The 27376-nt window shown below is 50.0% G+C and overlaps 2 protein-coding genes and 1 long non-coding RNA gene across 6 annotated transcripts; 1 reads left to right on the forward strand and 2 right to left on the reverse strand.

Annotated features, from left to right (window-relative positions):
- Positions 1-766: 766 nt before the first annotated feature.
- LOC142872950 (uncharacterized) lies at positions 767-4892 on the reverse strand. Its single transcript, XR_012921059.1, has 2 exons — positions 2694-4892; positions 767-2138 (listed from the first exon to the last, which is right to left on the reverse strand). It is a non-coding gene; the product is annotated as an uncharacterized LOC142872950 (long non-coding RNA).
- A 2261-nt stretch (positions 4893-7153) lies between these two features.
- TMEM176B (transmembrane protein 176B) lies at positions 7154-16171 on the reverse strand. 3 transcript variants are annotated; one of them, XM_012786175.2, is made up of 7 exons: positions 16104-16171; positions 11668-11876; positions 9372-9482; positions 8987-9043; positions 8547-8774; positions 7591-7710; positions 7154-7481 (listed from the first exon to the last, which is right to left on the reverse strand). In XM_012786175.2, exons 2-7 carry the CDS (start codon positions 11869-11871, stop codon positions 7389-7391), a joined length of 813 nt encoding a protein of 270 aa, XP_012641629.1. In that variant the 5' UTR covers positions 11872-11876; positions 16104-16171; the 3' UTR covers positions 7154-7388. The 3 variants fall into 3 exon arrangements, with proteins under 3 accessions (XP_012641629.1, XP_012641627.1, XP_012641628.1); XM_012786173.2 differs by lacking the exon at positions 16104-16171 and adding an exon at positions 15701-15820; XM_012786174.2 differs by lacking the exon at positions 16104-16171 and adding an exon at positions 15701-15805 and having other exon boundaries at positions 11668-11892.
- Positions 16032-20670, forward strand: TMEM176A (transmembrane protein 176A). 2 transcript variants are annotated; one of them, XM_012786177.2, is made up of 7 exons: positions 16032-16299; positions 16976-17166; positions 17765-17875; positions 18954-19010; positions 19178-19396; positions 19913-20023; positions 20392-20670. In XM_012786177.2, the coding sequence occupies exons 2-7, from the start codon at positions 16978-16980 to the stop codon at positions 20431-20433; spliced, it is 729 nt and encodes a 242-aa protein (XP_012641631.2). In that variant the 5' UTR covers positions 16032-16299; positions 16976-16977; the 3' UTR covers positions 20434-20670. The 2 variants fall into 2 exon arrangements, with proteins under 2 accessions (XP_012641631.2, XP_012641632.2); XM_012786178.3 differs by having other exon boundaries at positions 16097-16299; positions 16944-17166.
- The last annotated feature ends 6706 nt before the right edge of the window (positions 20671-27376 follow it).

The raw sequence follows: 27376 nt of genomic DNA on the forward strand, positions 1-27376 counted from the left end.
CGCATCTTTAAGGAGGAGGATGCCTGGGATCCTCGTGACCAGACTGACTGGAACTGACTTGGCCTGGGAGATTCAAGTCGATGTTCCACTTGGCCTCTAGAAACCCCTAGCTTCTTTATAATCACTTCTGTGCTAAAAGATGCTCCCACCAGGCACCTTGATGGTCACCATGGTGACGAGCAGAGGAGAGCATCCGGTGTTCCACGTTCTGAGAAATTCTCCACCCACTCCCAGAAAAGACACGAATATTCCACCCTCTGCTTTTAATCCCCAGCCCCTTCACTAAAAGAAATCCTGTGTTTTGACCCCCTCCCCTCTCACACAAGAAGGAATCGATTTGCGAGCTGTGCTCCTCCACTCCCTCACTCCTCCACTCCTTGGGCAAGCAAATAAAGTCTGACCCATCTAACACTCACTTTTGGTTTCGTACATTGGCTTCAAGACATCGAAGGAAAAAGAATCCCACCTTTTGTGAAAAAAACAATTATCTCAGTAACACAACCAGAGAGCAGACAGATGACCTATTCAAAAAAAAAGTCGGAAGGCAGTGGTTACCAGTGGAGGTGACATCCTTAAAGTGTCCACAGAAAACACTGTGAAGCTAGAGTTATATATCCAGTGAGACTGTCTATCCTGAGCCAGATATGATAGAGAATATTCTGATCAATAAAAACAGAAAGCTTACTATCAAGTAAGCTTTAAAAAGAACTTATAAAAGATGCACCTTAAGAAAAAAGAAAAATGAAATCAGAGAGAAGGCCTGAACTACAAGAAAAAAATTTATTTCTTAATACAAACATGGGTAAATCGAAACAAACGGTGAGTGTATTAAAATGTTTAATTTGCAGGGTTGAAATAAATTAAGATAGTACTAAAACTCAAAACAAGAATATCACACAGCAACGAGCAGCACCTAACAGTATTGTACTTTTCAGATAGAGGATAAAGATATTGGTTAGCTATAGAATATGTTTAATTAAACGCATATGATTTTTAAATAAGATTTCAAGGGAAACCACTAAAACACAGAAATCCTCCTGAGTGAGGGAAGAGGGGAGGAGAGGGGAGAGGGAGGAATAAAGTAAACCTGAAAGAAAGTGGGGAGTCGAGGAGGGGAGTTGAACGAGATGAATGCCGAAGTTCGCGGCGGCACCCAGCAAAAATGAACAATCGTATGTCTTCTTCCTACTTCAGAAGGGAATTTTTTTGTGAAGTTGACAGTTCTCCTCACACATAGTTGCAGTTTTTTACGTGCACACGTCTTTGGATCTGAGGCTCCAGGTGGTCTGTGCGGCGCCTGAGGCCAGGGGGCCCTACCCCATCAGCTGGGAACATCTGTGCATCGGACTCTGGCGCTGGCTGTGCAGGGGCAAGAGGTGGGCTAAAGCATCTTCCCACCGCAGGAAAGCCCGCCCTTCCTGCCGTTGCATACCCCTCTTCTTTGGATATGCTTTTCCTGGGCGTTCTCCTGGCTGACCCAGGCAGCTAACACCACAGCAGCGGGCAGGGAAATTCCCAGATTGCGCCACAAAAGTGGACGCCACCTCCACCTGAGCAAAGGTCACAAGCGTCTGCTGGACCTGGCCTGAGCCCAGACCCCCATCCCCTCTGCAGCCTTCCTGTCCCCTACAGAAACCCTGCCCTCTGCCCCTCTCCCCTGTCCCTGCTGGGAGTGGAGGGGGAGGACCAGTGGGAAGGGGTCTCACCCCAGACCACGCGTGCCTCCCCCACTCCTCCTACTCCGAGCAGGCTCGCTCTGATGACTGCCTTCTTTAAAATGAGTAGGGCAGGGCCTCGATCACCAAACGAAAGGCCATTGTAGTGACCCAGCCGTGGAGTCTGGAATCTGGTCCTGATGTTAAAGGAACCGAGATTCAACGGGGAGACGGCAAGTTAACAGAACACCACTACAAGCAGGGACTGGAAGGAAAGCATAAAACCATTTCCTGTTTATACTCTGGGTGGTTTTAAATCCTTCAGTAAATATGTTACATGGAACTAGGCCTGAGCCTCCTACGGGGGCCGTGCAGGCCTGTCCGCCTGCATCTGCGAAGTGTCACCACCCAGGACTGGGTTGCTCAGACGGCTGTCAGCTTCTCCACGCTAAAGCAGAAGGAAGGGCTGTGACATCTGATTTTCTACAGAAAAGAAAAACAAGATTCAGATTTCTAAGTCTATTCACAGGAGGGAGGGAGAGAGGAGGGGCCGGGGAGCGGGAATAGAGGAAGCGAGGAGGGCAGCGGGTCAGGGAGGGAAGACTGTCTTCCCTATCAGACCTGGAAACTCCAGCAGGCACGGGGAGAGAAGTTGCCAGACAGAAACAGACCATGTCATGCAACAACCAAAAAAAGGGGGGAGGGAAAAAACCACCCCACCAAGTTGACATTTGTTTACCAGAATAAAAAAGGAAAGGAATTTCTGTCCAATCTGGCCATAAAAGGACTAGCTTAGAAACACAGAGGAACAGAAATTAATACCATCTTAAGCTAAGGAAGAAAGTGAAGATGCCTCCTTGAACTTGTGATTTTAGTGTTTCTTATCACTAAAATTCCTTTTTAAAACTCCAAGGTTAAGAAGTTCCTGAAAAGAATTAAAACAAAGAGATTCAATTGTAGGGGCTGTGTTCCGTATCTGAATTCTCGCCCTGGAGCCGCCTGGCTGCGGTATCTAAACCGGTGCTCCTCCACACCTACCGAGCACACAGAGCTGCTGGGATCCTGTGAAAACACAAGTGCTGACTCCGCAGGTCTGAGGTCGGAGAGATTTTGCAACTATAGGAAGCTCCACCCTTGCAGCAGAAATTTAGGCCACCCACTGGCTGCCGAAATTGTCCTTTTACAGAATATGGAAGTGAAAAAGAAATCAACATTTTCCCCTTAAAAAAATTTTTTGTTGTTGTTTATTGAGCAAATATTTATTAATACCTGCCATGAGGTTGGGTACAGGACTAACACAGCTTTTTCCCAGCCCATGGAGAAGCAGGGGATTGGGGGCACTGTGACATCTTCCCTCTCTCCACTCCCTGCTGGGCATGACCCAGACGCCTGCTTTGCCAGTGCCAGCAGGTCAGCATTGCCACCATCCCTTGGGTGGCTGTGACCTGCCCCCTGCCCACAAAGGGGGCAGGTGGGTTTCCCCTACTCCTTCACTCTGCAAGCCACAATTTCTCCCTCCTCCGTCTCATCTGCTCCAGTGACACACCCCAAGGGACAGACAAGCCCCATCTGAGATAGGGCATCTCCCACAAAGTCCCACTCTGGGCTAGCAGAGCCATCTGCCCCAAGTAGAAACAGAAAGGGCAGAGTCTCAGGGCTCTGCTCCAGGGGACAGAGGACACTGAGGAGGAGCCAGGAGTGCTGCCATAGGGTAACTGACAGAGACAGGATCAGCCCCCCACTTTCCAAGTATTACCCCCTCCTCTCTTTGGCCACGTGGCTGGACCCCTGCTGGGAAGGCATTTCAGAAGCATGCCCTGGCCTCTGACAGTTTGGGCTAAAAGCTAAAGCTGAAAACACCAGACTCTGCTCTTCACCTTAGCATCTGAGCTCCCGGAAGAGACCACACCAGGAAAGCCCATGGGGTTTACTAGAAATCGTCCTGGAAGGCATTGTACCAGACACGCCTGTGAGATTACATGAGAGGGTTGGGAAGAAAGAAGAGGCGGGTGCGACTAAGGCAGCTCTGGGGGTGGGGAGATGTCCTGGAGCCCATGGGAGGTCTGATGTAGAGGGAGGGGATAGGGCAGCAGGATCAGCCAACGCTGAGTGACAGTGGCCCGTGTGACTGCCGATGGCTGTGTCTGTGCCCGGGAACGCCAGCCCCAGGGAGCTGCAGCTGTCCGCCCTGGCAAAGGGAGGTGTGGTCCCCAACCATCAGAGGCTCCCCTTTTTAGGAGGCTTAAGGCTGCATAAGGGGCTTCCCAACGGCGAACAGGGAAGGGACTTAAGAAGAGGGTGCTGGGGTGCTCCCGGTGCACCCCGGCCCCATGCCCCCAGCATGCAGGCTCACTAGGGCTGCCGGAACGCAGTGTCAATGACTTGGGGCTTAAATCGGAGACATTTCCTTTCTTGCGGTTCTGGAGGCCAGAGTCTGAGGCCAAGATGACAGCAAGGCTCTTCTGAGCCCTCTCCTTGCCTTGTAGGTGGCATCATTCTCCTGTGTCACAGGGTCCCCCTCTGGGGTGTCTGTGTCCTAATTGCCTCTTCTCATAAGGACAACAGCCATACTGGATTAGGGCCCACTCTGATGACCTCATTTTAACTGAATTACCTCCAATACAGTCACATTCTGAGCTACTGGGCGTTAGGGTTTCAACACACAAATTTGGGGTTGGGGTGGACACAACTCAGCCCCAAACACCCACCACCTCCCACCCTACCCTGAAGTGCACAGAATGGGGCCCTCCCCGTCCTCAAGGACTCTGGTACTCGTCAGGCCCCGGGACCACCCCCCTCTCTGCATGCTGCAGTGTAGACTAGGGTCTTTGCAGATGGAGTCCTGCATGTCAATATTTGTGACAACACCCCCTGCCCAACTTTGGCCACCGTTCCTTGGGGTCGGGCTGGTGATCGGGCAGGTAACCCAGGCCCGTCAAATGCGCCTTGAACACCGGGGTGTGAGCAGCCCTGGCCACTCTGTGTTCTCATGGCTGTCCCTGCACCAACGGCAGCCTCAGGGCACCCTCCCCAAGCGTCTGCTCCTTGGTGCCCTCCCTTCCTGTGTTCCTCGTCTGCCTGTGGTTATCAGCAAGCACAAGCATGCCTGCCTGCCTGGTGCGTCACTGACTTGGCAATCAGTCAATGCCCTTTCTTTGTAGCATAGGCTTTACACCTCACTTCCTAACCGGATTAGACTTCTTGATGTCAGAAGCTAGGTCTTAAGTCTGTGTGTGTCATCAGCTATATATATATATATATATATATATATATATATATATATTTTGAGACAGGGTCTCACTCTGTTGCCCAGGCTAGAGTGAGTGCCATGGCGTCAGCCTCGCTCACAGCAACCTCAAATTCCTGGGCTCAAGCGATCCTGCTGCCTCAGCCTCCACAAGTAGCTGGGACTACAGGCATGCGCCACCATGCCCGGCTAATTTTTTTTTCTATATATATTAGTTGGCCAATTAATTTCTTTCTATTTAGAGTAGAGACGGGGTCTCGCTCTTGCTCAGGCTGGTTTTGAACTCCTGACCTCGAGCAATCCTCCTGCCTCGGCCTCCCAGAGTGCTGGGATTACAGGCGTGAGCCACCGCGCCCGGTCGGCCATCAGTCTTGCATACAGTGGGACACAGCAGCCAGGAGCAGCGAAGGGTCTAAAGTCTAACCCTACATGCAAGTCAACAAGTCAGCCTGCCACAGGTTCACAGATGCTGGCAGAAGCCACAAAGCCCCTGGCTGAGTCGCGACAAAGAACAATTTGTTATGCACAGCAATCGCAGCGGCCAGAGGAGCAGCATTTTTGCACTGTCCCACGAGCCCGGTTCCCACAGGCATTGCAGGTGCCCCGCAGTGGCTTGGGTTCTGGGAGAGCAACCTGAGCATCTGGAACCTGATTCTTTTATAATAGGCATGCCCGTCCTTTGCTCCAGAGAGAGTCACTATTTTCCAAGGCTGCTCACAGGAGGTACAAACATCTTTGAAAAGAGTGTCTGGAACACAGGCAGTGGGTGCCGCTGCTCGCAAGATGTGCGGAAACAGGAGAGACCCTGGCGGAGGCTTTCCCTGAAGCCCAAGTGTCGCTTCCTCGGCCCTTCCCTGTGCGTGGGTCCCCCATCCCTGCACGTGGTCTGCCTCAACCCAGCTGCGCTTCTGGGCTCAGCTACAGGTACGTTTTCCTGTCTAGCCCAGAACGAGGGGCTTCCGTTTCTCCACTGCTCGGGGTAAAATGAACAAGGTGCAGGCAGTTCTAAGTGCCTTTGAGGCTCTAACTTCCTCCTTATTTGGGGGTGGGGTGGGGACGGCAATGGCCCCAGGTGTGTTTGACTGATGGTTTCTGGGCTCTGAACTCTGCAGATCAGGAAACTACCTGGTTTCACACACCTGCTACTCATGCAAAGGCTGGCTCCTCTGGGCCAGGACTCGTGAGCTCGCCACACGCCCCGGCCGCCGAGTAGAGCCGGCCGCTCCCTCCACTACCATCTTCTACATCAGCAGCCAGCAAACTTTTTTGTAAAAAGCCCGATAGTCAGTATTTTAGGCTTTGTGAGCCATTCGGTCTCTGTTAAGACCACTCATCTCTGCCTTCATAGCACAAAAACAGCTAAAGACAATGTGTAAACTAATGGGTGCAGCTATGTTTCGATAAAAATGCATTGACAAAAACAGGTGGCAGACTGGATTTGCCGCTCAGGCTGTGATCGCTGCCCCTGTCCATACCCGGAACTTCCGTCTCAGAGGCTTATTTACAAATGTCTGTTCCAATAACGGACAGGTGGAGCCCTGAGCACCCCCTCCTCGCAGGCCCCCCTCGGAAGCTCTGTGCATGGGCCAACACTTGTCACGGCAGCCCTGCCATGTCCAGCTCAGCTTCTCGGAGGACACAGGGCAGCTCCGGAGCCCACCTGCTTGGATCCGAACACTGCTAAGGACTGACACTGACGTCGTGGAGATTTCATGAAGCCTCAACCTGCTTTCCTGCCCCTCAGACACGATTACATCTATATATTTATATGTGTATAAAGAAAATCAAAAAAGCAAAAAAACAAATTGACCCTATCATTGACAATGAACATGAAGAACAGTGTGTGTTTGTGTGTGTGTGATGAGAGACAGAGAGAGAACTAACACCAATTACTGCAAAAAGAAAAAGCAGGAAAATAGGCAGGGAGGGAGACAGGGGAAAATCCTGCTCTTGCTCCACAATGTTCCAAAAAACTACAGGAGGTCACAGCCGGGGAGGTTTACACAATCTCAGTGAGTAGACAGAGTCTAAGCACGCTAGAGTTGCTTTCACTTTACCTAGGATGGAAGGAAATCATAAAAAGGAGTTCTGCCTTTGGGCTGCAGAGCAGAACGGAATTAAATTCGGTCTTACTGGGGCCTCGTTTCCATGGCATAAATCAGCTGTTGTTTGATTCCATTCCTACCAACACAAAAGCCTTTCCCAGCACAGCAGGTGCATAAACAAAGAGAAACCACATCCCCGGGCGAAATTGCTTTTCCTGGTTATTTCTTTTTAATCAGCATTGGGGGAAACATGGCAATATCTGTGCATGGATTTGCGAGCCCCAGAGTGCGAGCAGTGGGTGTGGACTGTGAGCGGGAGGCAGGAGGGGGCAGGACGGTGGCCCAGGGGGGGCACAAGCACAAGGACGGGGTTGGGAGGGTCCTGGGCAGCTCTGGACAAGGACGTAGCACAAGAGGGGGCCCAGCAGGGGCTCTGGCAGCTCACAGCACGATGGTGGCCGGGGTCTTCTCCTTAGAGGGGGAGGGGGGCACTGACTTCTCCCCCAGTAGCTTCCTCTCTGTCTCTTCCTCATTCTGTGGGGGGGAGGGGGAAGACAGAAGAAAACACCAATCCTTAGAGAAGAAAGGGATGGAGGCAGAGTTAGCTCCCTCGCTGCCCAGCCGCTCCCCACGGACGACTCACCAGGGGGCTGGAGCTCTGGCCACACAGGCTGCGAAGACGCATGCCCAGGGAAATCAAGGACACGATAACCTTCAGGATACAGATGGCCAGCAGCAGGGCTCGGATTGACAGGTACAAGTTCTGGAGGTCAAGGAACAAAAAGATAGTCAGGAGGCGGCTCCACCACCTCTGCCCACACCACCCCTTCTTCCCCGCCGCGCACAGACGGCCCCGAGCTCCGGCCGCCACGGCAGCTGCGTTGCCCGGCGATGGGGACAGCCACGGCTTCCACCCCATCTGCTCGTCTGCAGCGTGGCCCCACCACTCCCCAGCAAGAACTAGGGTCTCCTTCTCCAGCCTCTAGAATCCAGAAGGACCTGTGACTGCTTTGGCCACAGTGAAAGTAGCACCATATGGTGACAGAGGTAGCCTTTAACTGGCCTGACAGCTTCCACTTGCTGCAGCTTGAAATGCTCACAGTTGAGGTGGGCCTGTTGGAACCCCGCTACCATGCTAGAGCCCAGGCCACATGGAGAAGCCACTGTAGGCTCTCTGGCTGGCAGCCCCAGCTGCCACCCACCCAGCCGAGCACTGGATGACTTCAGCCCCAAATGACACCTGACTGTAACTGCCCATCTGAGTCCAGTCAACCCACAGAACTGTGAGAATTATTAATAAATTGTAGTTTTATTTTGGGGTGATTTTTAATTAAGCAATAGAAAACTGGAATACGCACACACAGGAAAAGGCAGGTGGCGGCCCACAATCATCTCTCTGCTCCCCATCCCCTTTGATTCAGAGAACCCCACCTGCCATGAGGGTCTGAGAAACGTCTTCAGCTTACGTTAAAACCTCCTGGAGCAGAGACCTAAGGTGAGGTCCAAGCTGGGGAAGCCTGCGCCTCTGTGCCCCCCAGGCCCGGCACCTCGGGAGCAAAGGCTGTGACAGGGCCCTGAGGACGGGACCCCGGCTCTCACCACCAGCATTCCCATGTAGGCCCGGCACTGCTCCTCCTGCCACTCTGGGCGGTCTTTTCTCTGCTTCCATATGTACCCAGTGGTGGGCTCGACAGCCCCTGGGCAATCACACACGGAGTCGATGTAGAAGAAGCCATCGGTCTGCCAGGTTAAGCTGTTCACACAGACGATAAGAGCAGCCACAGCCGTAGCGGCGCCAGCCAGGATGAGCAGGAAGGACACAGAGCCCTGGCAGAGAGAGGGTCAGGACACGACGCAGAGCTGTGAGGTCCCCGCCTCAAACCCATTTCTCCTCCCCAGCCCCTGTCCAGGAAAGCCTCCCCGCCCCTCTGGGAATGACCCCAGGATACTGGGAACCAAAGGGCAGAAGACAAAACAACAGAGCAGACACAGGAGGGGGTGGATGGGCAGGGTGGGGGACAGAGACATCAGAGACTCACCGAAAGTTTGCCCCGGTGCTTCTCGTGGACTATGGCCGCGGCCCCGGCTGCGATCGCCTGGAAGGAGAAGAAAGAGGCCTCCAACGTGCTCCCCTGAATTGGTCCTCCACCACCCTTCCTCCCTCAGTTCCCAGAACAGCCAGTCTGAGGCGGGCCCGAGAGACGAGCAAAGAACCCAGCACAGGGACAGGACCCAACTGTCCCCTCCCGACTCCGCCGGAGAGGAGAAATGGAGCAGCAGGGCTACACCCGCCCCACAAGGCAGCGTCCTCACGCAGGGCATCTGCACCTGAGTCTTTAGGTGCTCCCCCAATCCCCGGCCTGCTGGCTGCAAAGGAACTGTCTCCTGGCCCGTAACCACTCGCCTCCCCCCGTCCTCACTCACCACAGACCCTGCCCAGAAGGCGCAGCCCGAGGTGCGCAGCTCGATCCAGGGCCCGAAGCAGAGACACACCCCGATGGCACAGCTCACGACCCCCAGCAGGATCTGAGCCACCTGCAAGGCAGGATGAGAAACCAGACCCTCCCGTGAGCCCACGTGCCCTGCGGCCCCAGGAGCTGCTGCCCAGCTCCCAGCCAGGCGGCCCGCCCTCCTCTTCCTCTGCCTTGACCTCTTCACAGCTCTGATTCTGGAAGGTTCTGCATCCTTAACACCCATGAGGCTGCGCTGGCCTGGGTCTCCCCTCATCCCTCTTGTAGGCTTGGCTGTTTATTCTCCACTACTTTTTCCCCATTTCAACTCTTTCTCATCCCACCCGAACAGTCCCACCGTTTTCCTCCTCGTTTTCCCATGGGAGCCCCATCCCCCATCCAAACTCAGCCTGAGCTCAGCCTCTGGCCCCAGCCTTCAGATCCAAACACGCACTTCTGGGGGCTCGGTGGCAGACACAAAAATGTACTGCTAAGACCTTCTGCTGAGAGCCAACCGTTGTCAGCCCCTTTGGGGTCAGCCTCATCTTTCCAGCTGAGGGCACACTCTTTAGGGGATCCTCCAGCCACACCCCAGAAAATGATTAAGCAAGGCAGTGGCTCAAGGCCATTCTACCCGACGTGGGGCTCCTGCAGTGGGCAGTCTCTGCCAGGGTGCTCCCCTCTGGCTGGCAGAGTCTGCATTGTAGCCTGAGGGTTCCCTCCACCCAGGCCTGCACCCCCACCTTCCATTTCAGGGGTTTATACCTGAAATGAAATAAACCATCTGCACACCTAACTCCCATCAGCCTCTACTGCCTGGAGAACCCAACTGCCACAGCCTCTTGAATATCACCACCTGCATGTCCTGCCAGCATCTCAGATTGGTCACATCCAAATTCCACATCACCCCCCCACACACCTCCGATGTCTGCTCCTCCAATCTCCTGGTCATCCACACTTCAAACCTCTCCATGTTTCTGGACTCTTCCCTTATACCCCAAACCCATTCACTCCCAACTCATGGAATCCCTGTCCACAAAGGACTTAGACTCCTGTTTTCCTCACCACTTCTGCTACGATCATGCAAGCGCAGACCCTCGATACTGCTTGCCTGGACACCTCCCAACAGCAGCCCTGAGCCCAGGTTCCTGCTGAGCATCTATCCACAGCCTTCCCACTGCTGAAGCTGGTTCACCCCTCGCCCTGTCCCTCAAGGCTCTCGGCAACACGGCCCCTCTTCAGCCACGCGGCCCAGCCTCCTTGCTCTTCACTACTGCAGTGCTGCCCTGTGCTCTCTGGCCTCTTTGACTTACCTCCTGCCATTCCCATAACCTGGGATTCTTTCTCTTCCACCTTCCGCCTCTACCTGTCTAAAGCCACTCCTCCTCCACTCAGGGACGTTCCTGGCTTCTCATCTCACCTGATCTACCTTTAATTCGAGTTGTTTGGGTGGTTACCGGATCCCTCCCGATGGACACTAGGCATCTGTAGGAAATAGCCTGGGGGTTCTCTCTGTAATTTTCCCTGAAGTGCCCAGCTCATGGCCTCGCACCTGCAAGCCCCCAGTGCATGCGGGTGCAAGGAACTGAACGAACAGCCGCCAGAGGTTCTTCCTGCCGCCCCACCTCTGACTGGGACCCACCTCTCTGCACCAAAGAGGTTAATTATTCCTTTCTATACCAATCTCTGTGGGGAAACTGCCAAAACCTTTCCCTATGCAAGATGAGCTACAGTGAGTTCTCATGTCCCTCCTCAAAGGGATCCAACCCTCTTTCCTTTTTTTTGCACAGTATCGAAGAAATAGAGTTTCCACTGTGAAAGTCGGTCAGACGACATGAGCCCATCTTGTCACAGCCAACTAAAACAGAGTTTAAAAGCCAGAAGTAAAGAGCACTTAGGGCACAAAACTTTGCTCCAAGAATGTAATTCTCGGCAAGCGTGGCTGCAGACACGGCCTGCCGGGACTCTCAGACCCGTGGTACCCACGCTGTCACTCACCCATCAGACCTTGCCAGCTCCCCAAACCTTACTAGTGCCAACCGACTCTCTTGAAGAACAGCATGTAACATTTCTCCTTTTACAAACCTCTGACCTTCTCTTTGTTCTAAGAACATCCTGAAGACCACGTGGTTTGTGTGGATCCCCCTCAGTTGCGATTCTTGCCCCGCAAATGAGACATTTTAATGTCAGAGATTGGGCTCTATATTTTCAGTGGCTCCAACCCCACCATCTTTGTCACCTCCTTCATGCACCTGCCAGCCCACTCTTACCCCGAGAGCCAGCTGCCCATAGCTTATCCTGGTCTTGGAAGGCTGAGCGTCCTTAGACCAAGGAAGGAACTTCTTCAGGGAGCCCAGTGCCTTCAGCAGCTCTGACAGGGCCGACTCCTGGTGGATGTGGATGTTGATCTGGGTGGGCTGGGTCGGCGTAGAGCCCACAGCAACGCCATTCACAGTCACTGCGTTCTGCTCCATCGTGCCTGTTGGGAAGGAGACCTACAGAAGTGAAGTCTGGGAACTAGGTGACAGGGAGTACACAGCACGGGCGAGTGGAGAGAAAGTGGTCTCCTTGTCAAGATCCAAAGGGTCTTCCAGTACAGATGTCAATGTTACAGTGACCTTAATCTGGGATGTAAACCTGAATTACTTCTAGAGCTGCTCATCACATACATTCTTTGGTCCCCTCCCAAGATTATTTAATGCAGCTTGTCTAGGGTCTAGGGTGGGACAAAGAAAGGCATCTCAATTTTTTTAGTGACTGAGTGCATACACATTTATGTATACCATGTTTCCCCAAAAAATAATACAGGGTCTTATAAATTTATTTTTCTTCAAGAAGACACCCTAGGGCTTATTTTCAGGGGACTTGTTGTTTTCCCCTCAAAGCCTCAGCTTGCAGCACGCACAGGATGGCCGGGACCTGACAGGGGGAGCCGACCTTATTGGTGGGGCTGCCCGCACCTTTCCGGTCACCTCTGGGATAGTAGCTGTCACGATGGGGCAGATGAGAAGGGCTGCTCATCTTCTTTCCTGCTCCACGACGACGAAAAGCACGGGTTGTGCAGATACGCTGCGTAGCCACGCCCATCACTAGGTCTTATTTTCGGGGTGGGGCTTCTATTGTGCAAATGCTTAGAGATCCTGCTAGGGCTTATTTTATGGGTAGGTCTTATTTTCGGGAAAACACAGTAATACTTTTACTAGCTAAAAATTTCAAAAAACACAAAAGGGTATACCTATCTCCCATCTTTTTCTCCCAGCCACCTAGCTGCCTTCCAGATGGAAACATGCTATCAGTTTCTTATAAATGCTGGTGACATTTTCTGCATACAAAAGCAGGTAAAAACATTATGTCTCCCCCTGGCTTTTCCTGCAAACAGCAGCATACTAAACACACCAATCTGCACAATGCTGTGTTCACATGATCATTTGTTTTTAGGATAATCCTAATCAGTCCATAAAAAGTACCAAGCTAAGTAACAGAGAAAGGCTCTCTTTAAAAGAAATGATGGGAATAGACTGCAGTGGGAATACATGTGCCATAGGAAACCACATGCATATCCAGGGAGGTAAAAAAGACAAAGGATTTTAAAGGAAAAGTGGGGAGAGCCACAAAATTGTTTTAGGATAATTATCCTTGGCTACAACAATCGATAACAAAGGTGACACCAGTCCAAGGTTGGACAGGCAATTCCTGGGCAGATGTCCTGCAGAAGTATGTTTTGTGTAAGGTTGTGATGGCCTTAGTGCAAGGTTGTGGTCTTTTCAGAGTACTTTGTGATAGTTTTTGTTATCAGGCACTTATGCATAAGAACCCTTCCTTCATGGCCCTCCCAGCTCTATTTGTCAGGGCTTTTTGGTTTTTTGTTTTGCGTTAGCGCAAGCGACTCCATTTTGATTCTGACAACTTCTGTGAAAGCTTCTTCACTCATTTGTGTAATTACATAGGATTCCAGGGTCTGAGTCCATATTAATTTATTTAAGTGGTCCCTTATTGATAGACATTTCGGTTACATCCAATGCTTCCCCATTATAGTCAATGTGGAATTAGCAGGCCAACAGGACTGCTGCATTTGCATTTGCAATTTTAGCAGGTGTTGCCAGGTATCCTCCACAGAGGTGGTAGCGATTCCCATGCAGATGCACCATCCAAGAGTGGAGCTGCCCCTCCCACTGCCAACAGAGTGTGTTAACAAATTCTTTTATCTTTTTCAATTTTATATGGGGAAAATTACACTCCACTGTAGATTTTAAACAACCTCATGCAATAAAATGCCCCATTTTAAATGTAAATCTCAATGAGTTTTGATAAATGTATACATTCATGAAACTACAGCTATAATCAAGATGTACAACATTTCTATGTTGCAAAAATTTCCCTAGTACCCCTGCCCAGGAAAGCCCCCAACCACTGGCCACATGCAACCACTGATCTGCTGTCTGTAACTATTTCAGTATAGTTTTAATCTGTAGTTCTCCTATTAGGAGTAAGGTTGATCATCTTTCCATACATTAAGAGCCATATTTATTTCTTCTTTTGTGAGCTCCCCAGTTGTGTCCTATGTCCTTTCTGTTCTGTTTTCCTTTGGTCTATAGGAGTTCTTTGTTTATTCAAAAGACTACCATCTGTGATATGAGTTTCAAATATTTCTTTATAATTTGTGATTTATTTTTTGACCTTGCTTGTATTTTATATAATCAAAGTTTCATTCTTTTTCTGGTGTCTAGGTTTTATATCATACTTCCCCATTTTAAGATTATAAAATAATTCTTCCATTTTTCTTCTAAGTAGTTTTATGCTTTCAGTTTTCACTTTTAAAGGTTGATTTATCTAGAATTTATTTCATAAGTTGAAAAACATAGATCCAAGTTGTTGTTGTTGCTGTTCCGACGGTTAATTTCTGAAGAGTGTGCTCCATTTGCAGAATACATCATTTTTCTCTCACTCATTTAAAATTCTCTTCTGAGCAAATAGGAGGTTCCCACAGGAATTTAGGCCTATTCTAGTCTTTATATTCTGCCCATTGGTATGTCTGATGAGTCATGCATTGTTACCACAATTTTAATTCTAAGTGCAGAGTTTAATATGTAATTGGGCTGTTTCATGATCCTCTCACGGTTAGCTTTTTTTTTTTTTTTCAGAATTGTCTCCGCCATTTTTGCTAGATTACTTCACCATGTACACTTTAGAATCAAGTTGTCTACCTCCAAATTAAATCCTGCATAGGCCATTCTAAGGGGCATTCTGGTTAAGCATCACAATTTAAATCAAATATTAATAACAACTCTAATAACACCTCCCATTTGTGCTCTAGATACTTGTCAGAGCAATTTCACTTTCACCCACCTGGCCTCCTTTGAGTTAAAAAGGACAGGTGTTTAAGGGGGCAGCTCACACCTGTAATCCTAGCACTCTGGGAGGCCAAGGCAGAAGGATCACTTCAAGTCAGGAGTTCAAGACCAGCCTGAGCAAGAGCGAGCCCCCTTCTCTACTAAAAATAGAAAAAATTAGCCTGGCGTGGTAGTAACACCTGTAGTCCCAGCTACTGGGGCGGGGGGGGGGGGGGGGGGGGCTGAGGCAGTAGGATCGCTTGAGCCCAGGGGTTTGAGGTGGCAGTGAGCTAGGATGACGCCACAGCATTATAGCCCAGGTGACAGAGCGTCTTTGTCTCCAAAAAAAAAAAAAAAATACAGGTGTTTGACAATTCTGCAGATACACAAAGGAGATTCAGACTTACAGACACACAAAAGGAATTCTAGCCTTGATTTTTTTTGATTCCTGCCAGATCTTGCACGCCTCAGGCTCCAGCCGGGTACCACCACCGCTTCCTCGCCCCACCCGAACCCCAACCTGCCTCACCAGCCTCTTCCCCTGAGGAGGCGGATCTGATCCAGGCCAGCCACGGAGGCTCCAGGTGGTGGGGCTCTTCCCTGCCGCCTGGACTTTTCCCTGCCCAGCTCCTCCTGGCCTGGAGCTGAGGAAAGAGGCCGGCAGCCCTGCCAGGCCCTGGGGCCGTCCCCGCAGCCATTCCACCCTAGGGCACCGGTGTGTCGCAAAGGAGCCTCGTCCACCCCAGCCAGGCACAGGCCTCCCTTCCCCAGCCTTGTTCCTAAGGTAACGTCCCCATCAGCTATTCCTCCCACCCACGCGAGTCCTGCGGGAAGCCAGCAATGCGGGAAGAACGGCATCCCGTGGACAGGATGGGGCTTGGAGGGTGGTCTTGGAGACTCTCGAGAGAAGGGTGCTGCGGCAAGACAGACCCTGGCAAAGGGGCCACCCGGGCTGTGAAGGGCCCCGCCTCACCTGCTGTTCTCCAGGCGCCAGAGCAGAGCGGGGCTGCCAGGAGCCGACCGGGAGCTGGGGACCCGCGGCGGGAGGGCGGGGACGAAGGGAGAGCGGGAGAGCGACAAAAAAGAGGCGGAGGGCGAGGCTTGGCCTGGGCCCTGCGGCTTCCCGACAAACAGCTGGGCGGAGGGGGCTGCAGAGGGGTTCGGTCTCCAGCCGACGGTCTGCGGCAGCAGGCGGGGCCCGCGCGCACACTCACGCGCGCTCACAGCAGGCGGCACGCGAGGCGCGCGCACGCGCCGCCAGGCCCACCCTGGTCCAGAGAGCCCTGGCTGGGGGCTGGGGCTAGGACGAGCTCAGGCTTTCCCGGGCGGCCTCCCTCGCACTCCCCACCTCCCGCGCCCGCAGCTCAGTGACCCACCGGCCTCTGGAAAGCCCCGGAGGGGTCCCTGGGCCCAGCCGGCTGCCGGGAAACCGTGGGCGGAAGCCCGCTCCTCCCCTCCCTCCCCTCCGTCCCCTCCCTCCCCTCCGTCCCCTCTCCTCCCCGCCTCCCGCCCAGCCGCGGTCCTCGCCCAGGCCCTGCGCGGCACTCTCGCCAAGGGCCCCGAGGACAACAGGTGAGCGGCGCCCCATGCCCTGGCCCCTGCAGGAGCTCTCGGCACAGGACCCTCCCCAGCGGTGTCCAGGGCCGCAGCCCGGCCCTACCCTGCGCCCTTGTAGCACACTGGACAGGGAGAGGGAGGAGGGTCCCCGCACAGGGATGTGACTCCAGAGAGGGCCCGAGAGAGACCAGGTGCGCCCGCCCGTGGCCTTTGACCTTCCTCTGCGCTGCAGACCAGTCCTTCCCGGGGCAGGGCGGGCTGGAGCAGGCCGTGGGCGCGGGGGGGCCATTAGTAGAGAGGGAGGTCGGGGCTGGGACCTGGAGCCCAGCCGGGGCGCAGCTGCTGTAGTGGGAGCTCCGCAGGCAGCAGGGCTGGGGCTCCGTAGAAGTGGGCAGCATTGTCACAAGGGGTGAGCACGACAGAGGGGTGAGAAGGCCCAGGGAGGAAGAGGAGGAGGACTGAGCAGATCTGGGACTAAGGGGGAAGTTCCAGAAGGCTCAGCAGTCTCGCAGCCCCAGCAGAGTCAGAGTGCCCTGACAGATGCCCTCGGGGGCCAGGAGGGCAGCCTTGTGACCAGGGGCAACCATTGGGTGTCCCTGAGCCCCCACTGGCCTCTGACCTCCCCAACTCCAATGAAATGTGTAAAAATCTTCTGTCAGCTCTTCCTCCCTGCTGCCCCCTTCTCCCTCAGAGATGTCCCTGGCCATGGGGATGACAGAGGGTGGTGAGCTGGCCCCCGAGGCCCCACAGCCCACCCGCATCGACGTGCACATCCATCAGGAGTCAGCCCTGGTCAAGCCCCTGCTGACCGGATGCTACTCCTGGCTGCAGCGCCCAGCCAGCAAAACCCCAGGCAGCAGCCGGCTGCTGGTGGCCTCATGGGTGAGTGTGGCTGCTGATCTCATGGGGCTGGACACCCCAGCCCCCTCACAGCAGGCCAAGGACGGGCTCTCTCCTTGCCATGCACACCCTCTGCCAGCCTCTCTCTGAATGGACGAAGAGCCAGCTTATCTATCCTCTGACTTGGAAGGCAGCTCCCTGGCCTTCTCCGTAGGAGCTGTGGGGAGGAAGGCTCGCATGGAAGGGCTGCAAAGGAGCTGCTGGCCTTGCACAGCCCGTCCATGGAGCCCTGAGTCTGTCCTCCCCTCCCCACACTCAGGAAGGGCAGCCTCTCCTCCTCTCTCCTCTTCCCTAGCTGCCCTGCCCTTCTCTTTCCGTCCTTCCCCTCCTCTCTCCCTCCCTTACCTCCCCCTCCTCTCCTTTTCCTCCCTCCCTTTCTCCCTCTTCTCCTCCTCCCTCCTCCCTCTTCTCCCTCTCCCTCCTCTGCTTCCTCCTACCCCATGCTCTTTCTCTTTCATGGGTTTTAGCCATGGATACCGAGAGGAGCAGGCCCACAGAGCTCTCCTAGGGCTTGGGGGCAGAAGGCTGCCTCTGTGCCCGGGCAGCTGGGAGCTGGGCTCTCAGGCCCTTTGTCTTGCAGGTGGTGCAGATTGTGCTGGGCATCTTGAGTGGGGTCCTGGGAGGATTCCTCTATATCTGCATCTACTCCAGGCTGCTCGGCTCAGGGGCCGCCATCTGGGCAGGCGTTGTGGTGAGTCGGGCAGGTGGGAGGTTGAGCTGCAGTCAGAGGTGGAGGTGCTGCTGTCCTGTTGCCTTCATACCACCACCTTCCACGTGCTACAGAACGCTAGCCATCGGGAGCACCCTGATTATCCAGGCCCATTCCCTGCCAAGGGAAGTGGTGTCATGTCCAAAGCCACATGGTCAGCTCTCCGGGTTCCCTGCCCAGTGCTTCTCCCACCAGGCTGGCTGCCTCTCCGCACCTCAACAGCAAACATCAACTAGGGGTCTAAGGACCCACTCACCTGCAGATGCATGCATTGAGAGGGGAGGCAGAATGTGCCAGACAATATGTGATCCACAAGGAAGTGTCACCTCCTGGTTATTCCCATTGTCCCCTGCAGGTCCTGCACACAGTAGGACTCGGGGATTAATGTCAGCAGTGCAGTCTGCATAGGAGCTTGGTAGGAGGGAGCCACCTTTGGACATATCCACACTCTCAGAATATCACCAAAACACACATATTTATTGAGAGAGGAGCCAGAAGTAATCATCTTTATCCATCCAATGGCAAAAACACACAGATTAGTTACAGAGCAGCCAGGTGGATTTAGGTCCGTCTGTCCCACGGGATATACTAGACTTCCTGCTCTTCCAGCCCAGCTAGGCACACTGCCAGAGCGCTGGTAGGCTTCTAGACCCGAGGCAGCCCAAAGATGCGTGCCGCACTCACGGCTTCTCCAGCACACCACGACTTCCAGCCACAAGATGCCAACGTCCCTGGGATGTTCATAAAGCACTTGGTGTTGCTTAAAAAGGAAGGTTGTGGAGGAGGGAGTGCCTGGCTTGACCACAGCACTGTCTGGTGTCACTGTTTCAGTGTTCTGCAGCCTCATGAGTTTGGTCCAGACTCAACACCCCCGACAGTTATCTTAACACAGACACAGAGCTTAGCACAGAACTTTGTACCCATCCACGTAGCGGGTGCTGGGGAAGGCCTGGCCACAGGTCAGCTCCCTCTGCAGGGTTACTAGGAAAACAGAAGCAGGCAGTGGGAGGGAACTCGCAGTTCCTGTGCTAACCCTGCTCCTGGCTTAATCTCTCCCTAGGCTGTGCTGGCTGGAGCTGTTGCCTTCATTTATGAGAAACAGGGTGGCATCTGCTGGGTGAGTTCAGGAAAGGGCAGGGGAAGGGACCATGCTCAGGCTGGAGGCCACCCCAAGCTCCTGCCCCTTCATACACCGGCTCCAGTGGGCCTTGCCCTCTTTCCCCCGGGCTGGGCTCTGGGAGAGACTGAATCTCTGAGGTCTCCCTCTGCCTCTTCCCTCCCCAGGGCCTGCTGAGGACCCTGCTGGCACTGGCAGCTTTCGCCACAGCCATTGCTGCTCTTGTATCTTGGGCCAATAGTTTCCGGCACCGCTATGATTATAGCGACTATGTCTGCAGATGTGACTCCTCGTCAGGGTACTGGTACACCCCACCCCCCAGCACCCAGAGTCCGGACGAAGTCAGAAGGCTACACCTGTGCTCCTCCTACGTGAACATGCTGCAGGTAGGTGGCGAGGGGAGGGGCAGCAGCAGATACTGGGCGGGGGGGGGGGGCCAGGCTGGGAACCAGAGTCAGGCTCGCCACCAGAAACAGGTGTTGCCTCTTCTGCTCCAAGCTTCATAATTGTCAACAAAGACACAGCATTGAACAAAGCAGAAACAGCTCCGGCAGTAGGGGGTGTAAATGCAGACATTCTTAAAATGGTAACAATTGAACCAAAGTTGCAAGTGTGCACGTGCTGCAGAGGTGCTAAATCGGTGTTCTTCCTTGATCCTCTCAAGTCTTGGAGGTTATCAGGGAGTGAAATCACAGCCCACGCCCAGCTCTGTGTGGGTGAGGACACCAGCTAGTGAGAGGGGCTTCTGGCTGCATTCTGCACACTTGGTACATTACCCCCTCCAGAAGCCATGAACTTGGGGATGTAGGGGTGGAACGTGACCCGTGTCAGTGAGCAGTGGGGGGACACAGCAGGAAGGCAGTGTCACCCTGGTGCCTGAAGCCTGGGTCCTCTGTCCCCAGGCCTTGTTCATAGGCCTTCAGGCCATGCTCTTGGGTATCTGGATTCTGCTGCTCCTGGCCTCTCTGGCGCCTCTGTGGCTGTACTGCTGGAGAAGACTCCCGTGCAAGGAGGTGAGTCCCTGGAGTGCATGTGTGTGTGTCTGGGGCTGCAGGGCTGTTCAGAGGAGACAGGAACAGAGACTGGATGGTCTGGAGTGGAGAAAAGGGCCCGTTACACAAGTCCCAGGTAGCATATGCCTATCTTTCCACCCCAGTGGTGGCCCAGCCCAGAGAGTCCCTGTCCCCAACCAAGTGGCCCCCGAGCAAAAGACCCCAGGAAACCAGGGAAGTCTACATCCACGACAAACCTTGGGGCTCTCCACATCAGGGCCCAGGCGGCAGCATGGGAACCGGCCAGCTGCAGAACCAAGCTGCCCTGTAGGAGAGAATGCACCCTTGCTCTCCCAGTCAGGGTGGTCTTGCCCTTCTCCCTCCCTTAGGAAAAAGACCAGAAGAAGCTGCTGGAAGTGAGCGGCAGCTAGCCATGCCCGGCGTCCCCTTCTGCCATGGCAGCCCTGCCTCTGCCTTCTGGAAGAAGAACCAGGCGGGGAAGGAGGCTCTGCAGTAGCCCCGGTCCCTGCTGCAGCCACGGCCACTGCCCTGCTCCACCTGCTGTCACAGCAGCGCCTGCCCCTTTCCTGCTCCCTCACCACTCTGCTCTGCTGTGGGTCCCCTCTTGAGCAATAATTTGATAATAAACTCTCACGCTGTTGTTCACAGCTTCATACTCAGTTATTTCAGGGACTTGCTCTTGGCTGGGGGAGGCAATGGAGAATGAGCCGACAGCAGACCTGGGTCCAGAGTGGCCAGCCCTGCAGCCAGACCCTCTGAGAGGCCGGGCCTGGGCCTGCAGGTCCAGGGCTGGGGAATGAAAGACAACGGGGACCGAGAATCTGTGCCTCTCTCCCTGCCATTCAGATTTAAGAAGGTGAATGCTTGGCAATTTGAGAATTGGATTTTTTTTATTTTGACTGTTTGGAAAGATTAAGAAGCAGGCAATATAAGACCAAAATGTAATCATTTTAGAATCATTTTTATAAGACAGGGCATCCAACAAAATGGTGAAATAGAAATATTAAATAAAAATTGTCCCATGAAAATACCTAAAACTGCTGGATAAAACATGGATCATATCATTTTTAATCCATGGCCGAATTGTCCAGAAAATAAGGGAACCCGTCAAGGGCTATAATAGAAGCAGGGGTCTGAATTCAATCAGCTGGGTCTTGGGACCAGTATCTGCCCATGTTGGGGTCCCACAGCCACCCTCACACCCAGCACTCCACCGGGGGACCCACAAGGCTCGGCACGTGGCTGTTCTCATGGATGACTAAGTTTTATTACAGCATAAATATACACAGCAGCAACAACAAGGGGAAAAAACACATTAGGTGGACTCTGGAAGAATCCAGATGTAGGCTTCCTACATCCTCCCACGAGTGAGAGGCCACACAGGGACACCCCAGCCTTTCTGCCCAGGAAAGCCTGTCTGAGACTCAGAGACCAGGGATTTTACTGGGGGCTGGCCACGCAGGCACCCTTCTCCACCTGCGGTTCAAGACTCCCAGGGGAAAAGCAGGGGTCCACCTGAAGTCGCACTGTTTGTACAAACAGTCTAGGCATGCTGACACAGTGGAATTTAGTGCCCAGGCACACAAAACCACCTTGTCAGCATAGGGAATGAAGCTAGAACAATGCTCTGGGAGAGCTCAGAACTCGCGGTCAGAGACCCGAGCACAAATCTCGGCACTGCTACTTGCCAGCTCTTTGGCCTTGGGCCAGTTACAAAAGCCTCCTGAGCAACAGTCTTTGCATTTGTAAAATGTGGATAATTATATCTAAAACCCACAGCTAATGTGAGGATTGAACGATAAATTTAAATATGGAACTGTCTAAAAATTGGACGCCCCACCATATGAATTAGTCGAATAAATGCGGATTCCTGACAACAAAAACTTGGGAGAACAGAAAGTACTCATCAAATCCCAAATTCTATCTCCCCCTTTCTTCAAAGGAAGTAAAACAAAGCCCCCAAGTGGGAATATAATCTCATTCCTTCAAACTTCTAGAATGGGCATTAGGCAAACCAGAGCTATATAAATCAGCAGTGGGACTGACGGGTGCAGACACCACAGAAGGCCCGGTCCTCACTGCACAGGAACAGCACGAAGGGGCCTTCCGCAGAGACTGGCGTTGTTCTCTAATTTTCACTCTTTCTTCCTGTGTTCCTTGTAATAGGCCCCCTGGATACTGACTGGGCACATAACTTCTCTGAATAAAGACAGATTAAGTATATTGTTAAAGACTCAAGAGGAGAAGTAAGTACCCAGATATTTACCATGACATCGCTCTTCCCCATCCCTAGTGAAAGATACTTCACTGGATATTGATTTCTGGATTGACAGTTCTTTTCTTTTAGCACTTTTCAGTGTGGTGCCACTTCCTCTGGCCGCCATGGTTTCTGATGAGAAATCCACAGGGAATAATAAAGAAGGGAAATTGAGTAAATAGAAAACAGAAAAAAAAAAATAGGGAAAATCAGTGGAACAAAAACTGGTTTGTTGAAAAGATCAATAAAATCGATAAACCTCTAGGAAGAGTGGCAAAGAACATAAGAGAAACTACACAACTTATCACTATCTAGATTGAAACAGAGATTATCACTACAAGTTCCACAGACATTAAAAGATAGGGAATATTATGAACAACTCTATATGTAGAAATGTAACTACTTTGATGAAATAAACCCATTTCCCAAAATCACAAACTACCAATTTGAATTAGATGACATGAATGGTCTTATAACTATTAAAGAAATTGAATGCATCATTTAAAACTTTCTGAAAAAGAATTTTCCTGGCCTGGATGGTTTCACTGGGTAATTCTACTAAGTAGTCAAAGAAGAAATAACACCAATTCTACACAATCACTTCCAGAAAATAGAAGAATAAATGCTTCCAAACTTATTTTATGAGCTCACACATTACCCTGATACCAAAATCAGACAGACAGTACAAAAAATGATAACTACAGACCAACATCCTCCAAGAAGAGTATAAAGAAGAAAGACCATATCAATCGATGTAGAAAAATCATCTGATAAAATACAACAGGATTTAAAAAAAAAAAAAACTCTCAGCAAACCAGACATAGACAAAGAGAGAAACTTCCTCAAACTGTAAAGGGCATCTACTGAAAACCTACAGCTGCCGTTGTTCATAATGGGGGAAGACTGGATGCTCTGGCCCTGAGACAGAGAACAAGAAAAGGAGGTGTACTCCCACTGCTTCCTTTCAATATCATACTGGAAGTCCTAGCCTGTACAGTAAGGCAAGAAGAAGAAATAAAAGACATATAGATTAAAAAGGAAGAAGAAAATCTGTCCCTGTTTTCGCATAACAATTGCCTGTGTACAAAATCCCAAGGAATTTGCACACACACACACACACACACACACACAAATGAAGTCCTAGAGCTAATAAGCAACTTTATTAAGGTCATTAGATACAAATCAACACACAAAAATCATCATACTTTAATATACTAGCAATGTACAATTGGAAACTGAAATTAATATGTCATTTACAATAGCTCCGAAAAAAATGAAACATTTAGTTATAAGCCTGACAAATTATTTACAGGAGCTATATGCTGAAAACCACAAAATGCTAATGAAAAGTCTCAAAGAAGACCTTACTAATGGACATATATACTGTGTTTATGGATTGGAAGACTAAGCATAATAAAGATGTCAATTCTCCTCAGATATATTTGTAGATTTAGCACAATTCAAATCTCAGCAGAAATTTTCTATGTGTATATGTAAATATATATACATAAGCCAATTATAAAATGTATATGAAAAAGCAAATAAACTACAATCACTAAAACAATTTTGAAGAAGAAGAATAAAATTGGAGGAATCATTTGGCATATTTCAGGAGTTGCTAACAAACCTACTGCAAACAAGACATTGTGATGATGGTGGAAGGGTACACACATAAATGGGTGGAACAGCCTACGAAGTCCTGAAATAGTCACACAGATACAGCCAAGAGATCCTTGACAAAGGTACCAAGCAATTCAACAGACAAAGGGTGGTCTTTTCAACTAATGGTATTTTAACAACTGGACCTCTATAGGCAAAAAAAAAAAAAATTAACCTGAATATAAATCTCGCAGTGTAGGGAAATTTAACATATGAGGTATAACAGATCTAAATGTAAAACATGAATCCATAAAGCTTGTATAAGAAAACACATGGAAAAATCTTCATGACCTGAGCTTAGGAAAAAAATTCTTAGACATGACCCTAAAAACACGGTCCACAAAAGGAAAAAATTGACAACTTTGACTTCATCAAAATTAATAACTGTTCATCTATAAAATGCTTGTTAAAAGACAAACTACATGCTAGAAAGAAAATATCTGCAAACCATTTATGTGGCAAAGGACTTGTATCCAGAATATATAAAGAACTCTCAAAACTCAACAGAAAGAAAACAACCTAAGGTTTAGAAATTAGCAAAAGACTTTAATAGACACTTCACCAAAGAGGGTATACAGATGGCAAATAAGTACATACAAAGATGTTCAACATCACTAGGCAATAGGTAAGTTCATATTACAGCCATGATCAGATACCACTGTATCCATTTGAATAGGCAAAGTAGGAAACACGAACAATGGCAGGAACGCAAAATGGTCCAGTGTTTTCCTGCCACAGTGTTTTCCTGCCACAGTGTTTGGCAGCTTCTTCTAAATTTAAGCCTACACCATGTGACTCAGTGATCACACTCCTGGGTATTTACCCTAGAAAATTAAAGCTCTATTTACACGAATACCTGTATGTGAATGTTTACTAGAAACAGCTGAAATGTCCTTCCATGGATGAATGGATAAATTGCGGAAACAGTCCTACACACTAGATTACCACTTGCAATAAAAGGAAACTAATGATAAAAACAATACGAATGAATCTCAGGATCACTATGCCAAAGGAAAGAGGTCAGTCCCCAAAAGTTGCATATCACATGATTCCATTTATATGATACCCCCGAAAAGTAAAAACCTTAGTGATGCAGAGCAAATCAACGGTGTCCTGAGTTAGGGAGGAGAGGAGGGTACGACAGACAAAGGTATAGCCTGGGGGAGTCTTGGAGGGTGATGGTACTATTGCTTCATCTTGATCATGGTGTTGGTTACACGAATCTATTCCAGTATTAAAATTCACAGAACTGTACACAGAAAAAAAAAAAAAAAGGTCAGTTTTACTATCATGATAATCGATAATAATAGGAATATAATGATAAGGAGATAAGTTTGGGATTAATTTGCCTGTCTCTATCTCAAAATCCCAAAATTATTTCCAAGTGTGAATATTCATTTTGCTCATCAAGACAGGAACTTCAAGTCTGTGGCTTTAGCTGTATTTTCAAATACACAAATTGCTTTTGAATTTTTTTTTTTCTAATGAAAGGGCAGGGTGAGGTGACATCTGACTTCCTAAAAGAGAAAAACCAAACCTTCAGGACTTTCCAAGGCTGTTGGGGAGGAGGCGCCCGCCCAGGGTCACTGAGGGGACAGCCGGAGAGGGAGGCGTCTGGCAGAGAGGAGCTGTTCTCTCACACTCAGATCCTCCAGATGCAAGAGCCGAAGGAAGCGGCCAGAGTTTGACAGTAAGAGACCATTTCTGAGCAGAGGACAAACTGAGTCGACACTTGCTTATCTGAATGAAGAATGAGAAGTATTTATATCCAATCTGCCCATAAAAGGACTGATTTGGAAGAAAAATTTGTACTGTCTTCAGCTTGAGAAAAAAAGTAATTTACCGTGGTCTTTATTTCAGCTTTACTCTGCCAGTGTTTCTTAGGACAATATGTTTTTTGAACTTAATGATTAACGAGTTCAACAACAGAATCAGAACAAGCTTGATTTTAAATGCAAATGCCTGGTTCCCTGAATTCTCTCTCTTATGAGGCTTCTAGCTGCGATTACCTTCGCCATCTAGTGGCTACAAAAAAAAGTTTTCTTCAGGAAAAAATAGAAAAGAAAAAAATTACATTTTTTACGCAATTCTTTGCAAATTATTCATTCATTGAACAAATATCTATGAATATCTCCCATGGGACAAGTGCTTTCAGTACTGGAAATGGAAGTGGAAGCAGGGTGGATGGTTCCCTGCCTCCCCCAACCCGCAGTGACATTGAGGAGTAAGGGACAAGAAATCATGACATCACTTCAGAAGAGAATTCTTTTATGGCCTGATTTAGGGGAAAATATAGGAAAAGATCAGAGAGACCTTTGTCCTTCTGCTGTTTATTCAAATACCAACCTGCTATATTTGGGAGTGGTGTATCCAAACTCTATCAACTACATTTATAAAATCCAGGACCTTCTGGGTCTAAAGCAAATTTCTCTCTACCTTGATATTATTGCCTTAAAATTCATTCATCCATGATCTCTCTCTGGCAAAAAAATTTTTTAAACCTTTAAGACTCATTCGTGACACTATATGTCTTGAATAAATATTTTTAAATTTCTATATTATTTTCCTCACTAGATCATGTGAAGGAAACACTTTGCTGATGTGACACAGTTATTAAATGCCTGGGATAAAATTTATAATGTACTAAGAATGTTTTCTCTATCAATATGATGTAATGGAAAGAGCTGAGGTCTTGGAGCTGAGTGTAAATTGACACCCCTGGGCTTGGACTACAGATTTGCCATTTTTATGGAGGAATTTGTTTGCTTGTTTTAAATGGTAAATTTCTTAGAAAATAAAATATATGTATAATGTCCATGCTTTATTTTTCCTATGAAATGTTAACAAATGTTCATTCAACTAAACAGTTGCTTTATTTATAAAATTTTATTTCTATTACTTTCCTAAATTTGAAAACTGGAATTGTTTGGGGTTTATTGTTTTTCCTTTTGTTTATAAAACAAATGCATTTTATTGTAAAATGTGCACAATAAATAAAGAAAAAATTCCAGACAATTCATAATTCTATCTCCATACACTACATTTATTCTGCCTATGTTTGTACATGCTAATATACATGTATAGATATATATGTATACACAGGTGTGTATGTGTATGTGTGTATAATGACATATGCATTTACAACCGGCTGATTCAACAAATTATAACTTTTCATTAAATTTCCCATCCTGTAAAACAAGAAACAACCAAAAAAAAAAAAAAAAGTGATGACATCTCCCAGCTCCACCATAGGGCATGCCCCATGCCACCTGCTCTGCTTGAGCCAACTGGTCAGAATCATGCCCTTATACTACCACCAAGCCCTAGAATTACAGCGCACCCGCAGGTAGGGTTTTTCCTATTGCTCCATTGTCTCCCATCAGTTTCCTCCCTGTCCCACCTCATCAGCTCCAGGACCCACAGTTCAGGAAACAGGC

The sequence above is a fragment of the Microcebus murinus genome, chromosome 9 (genome assembly GCF_040939455.1).
Source record: "Microcebus murinus isolate Inina chromosome 9, M.murinus_Inina_mat1.0, whole genome shotgun sequence".
NCBI lineage: Eukaryota > Metazoa > Chordata > Mammalia > Primates > Cheirogaleidae > Microcebus > Microcebus murinus.

What these genes read in the sequence shown, in the direction of transcription:
- TMEM176B (XM_012786175.2), bottom strand. Translation starts at nt 11,871, where the DNA reads ATGGAGCAGAACGCAGTGACTGTGAATGGCGTTGCTGTGGGCTCTACG. An exon ending in AGCACCGGGGCAAACTTTCG is followed by an intron (nt 8,775 to 8,986) that starts GTGAGTCTCTGA and finishes TCTCTCTGCCAG; the next exon opens with GGCTCTGTGTCCTTCCTGCT. An exon ending in GCCAGAGCTCCAGCCCCCTG is followed by an intron (nt 7,482 to 7,590) that starts GTGAGTCGTCCG and finishes TCCCCCCCACAG; the next exon opens with AATGAGGAAGAGACAGAGAG.
- TMEM176A (XM_012786177.2), top strand. Translation starts at nt 16,978, where the DNA reads ATGTCCCTGGCCATGGGGATGACAGAGGGTGGTGAGCTGGCCCCCGAG. An exon ending in GGCTGCTGGTGGCCTCATGG is followed by an intron (nt 17,167 to 17,764) that starts GTGAGTGTGGCT and finishes TTTGTCTTGCAG; the next exon opens with GTGGTGCAGATTGTGCTGGG. An exon ending in GAAGACTCCCGTGCAAGGAG is followed by an intron (nt 20,024 to 20,391) that starts GTGAGTCCCTGG and finishes TCCCTCCCTTAG; the next exon opens with GAAAAAGACCAGAAGAAGCT.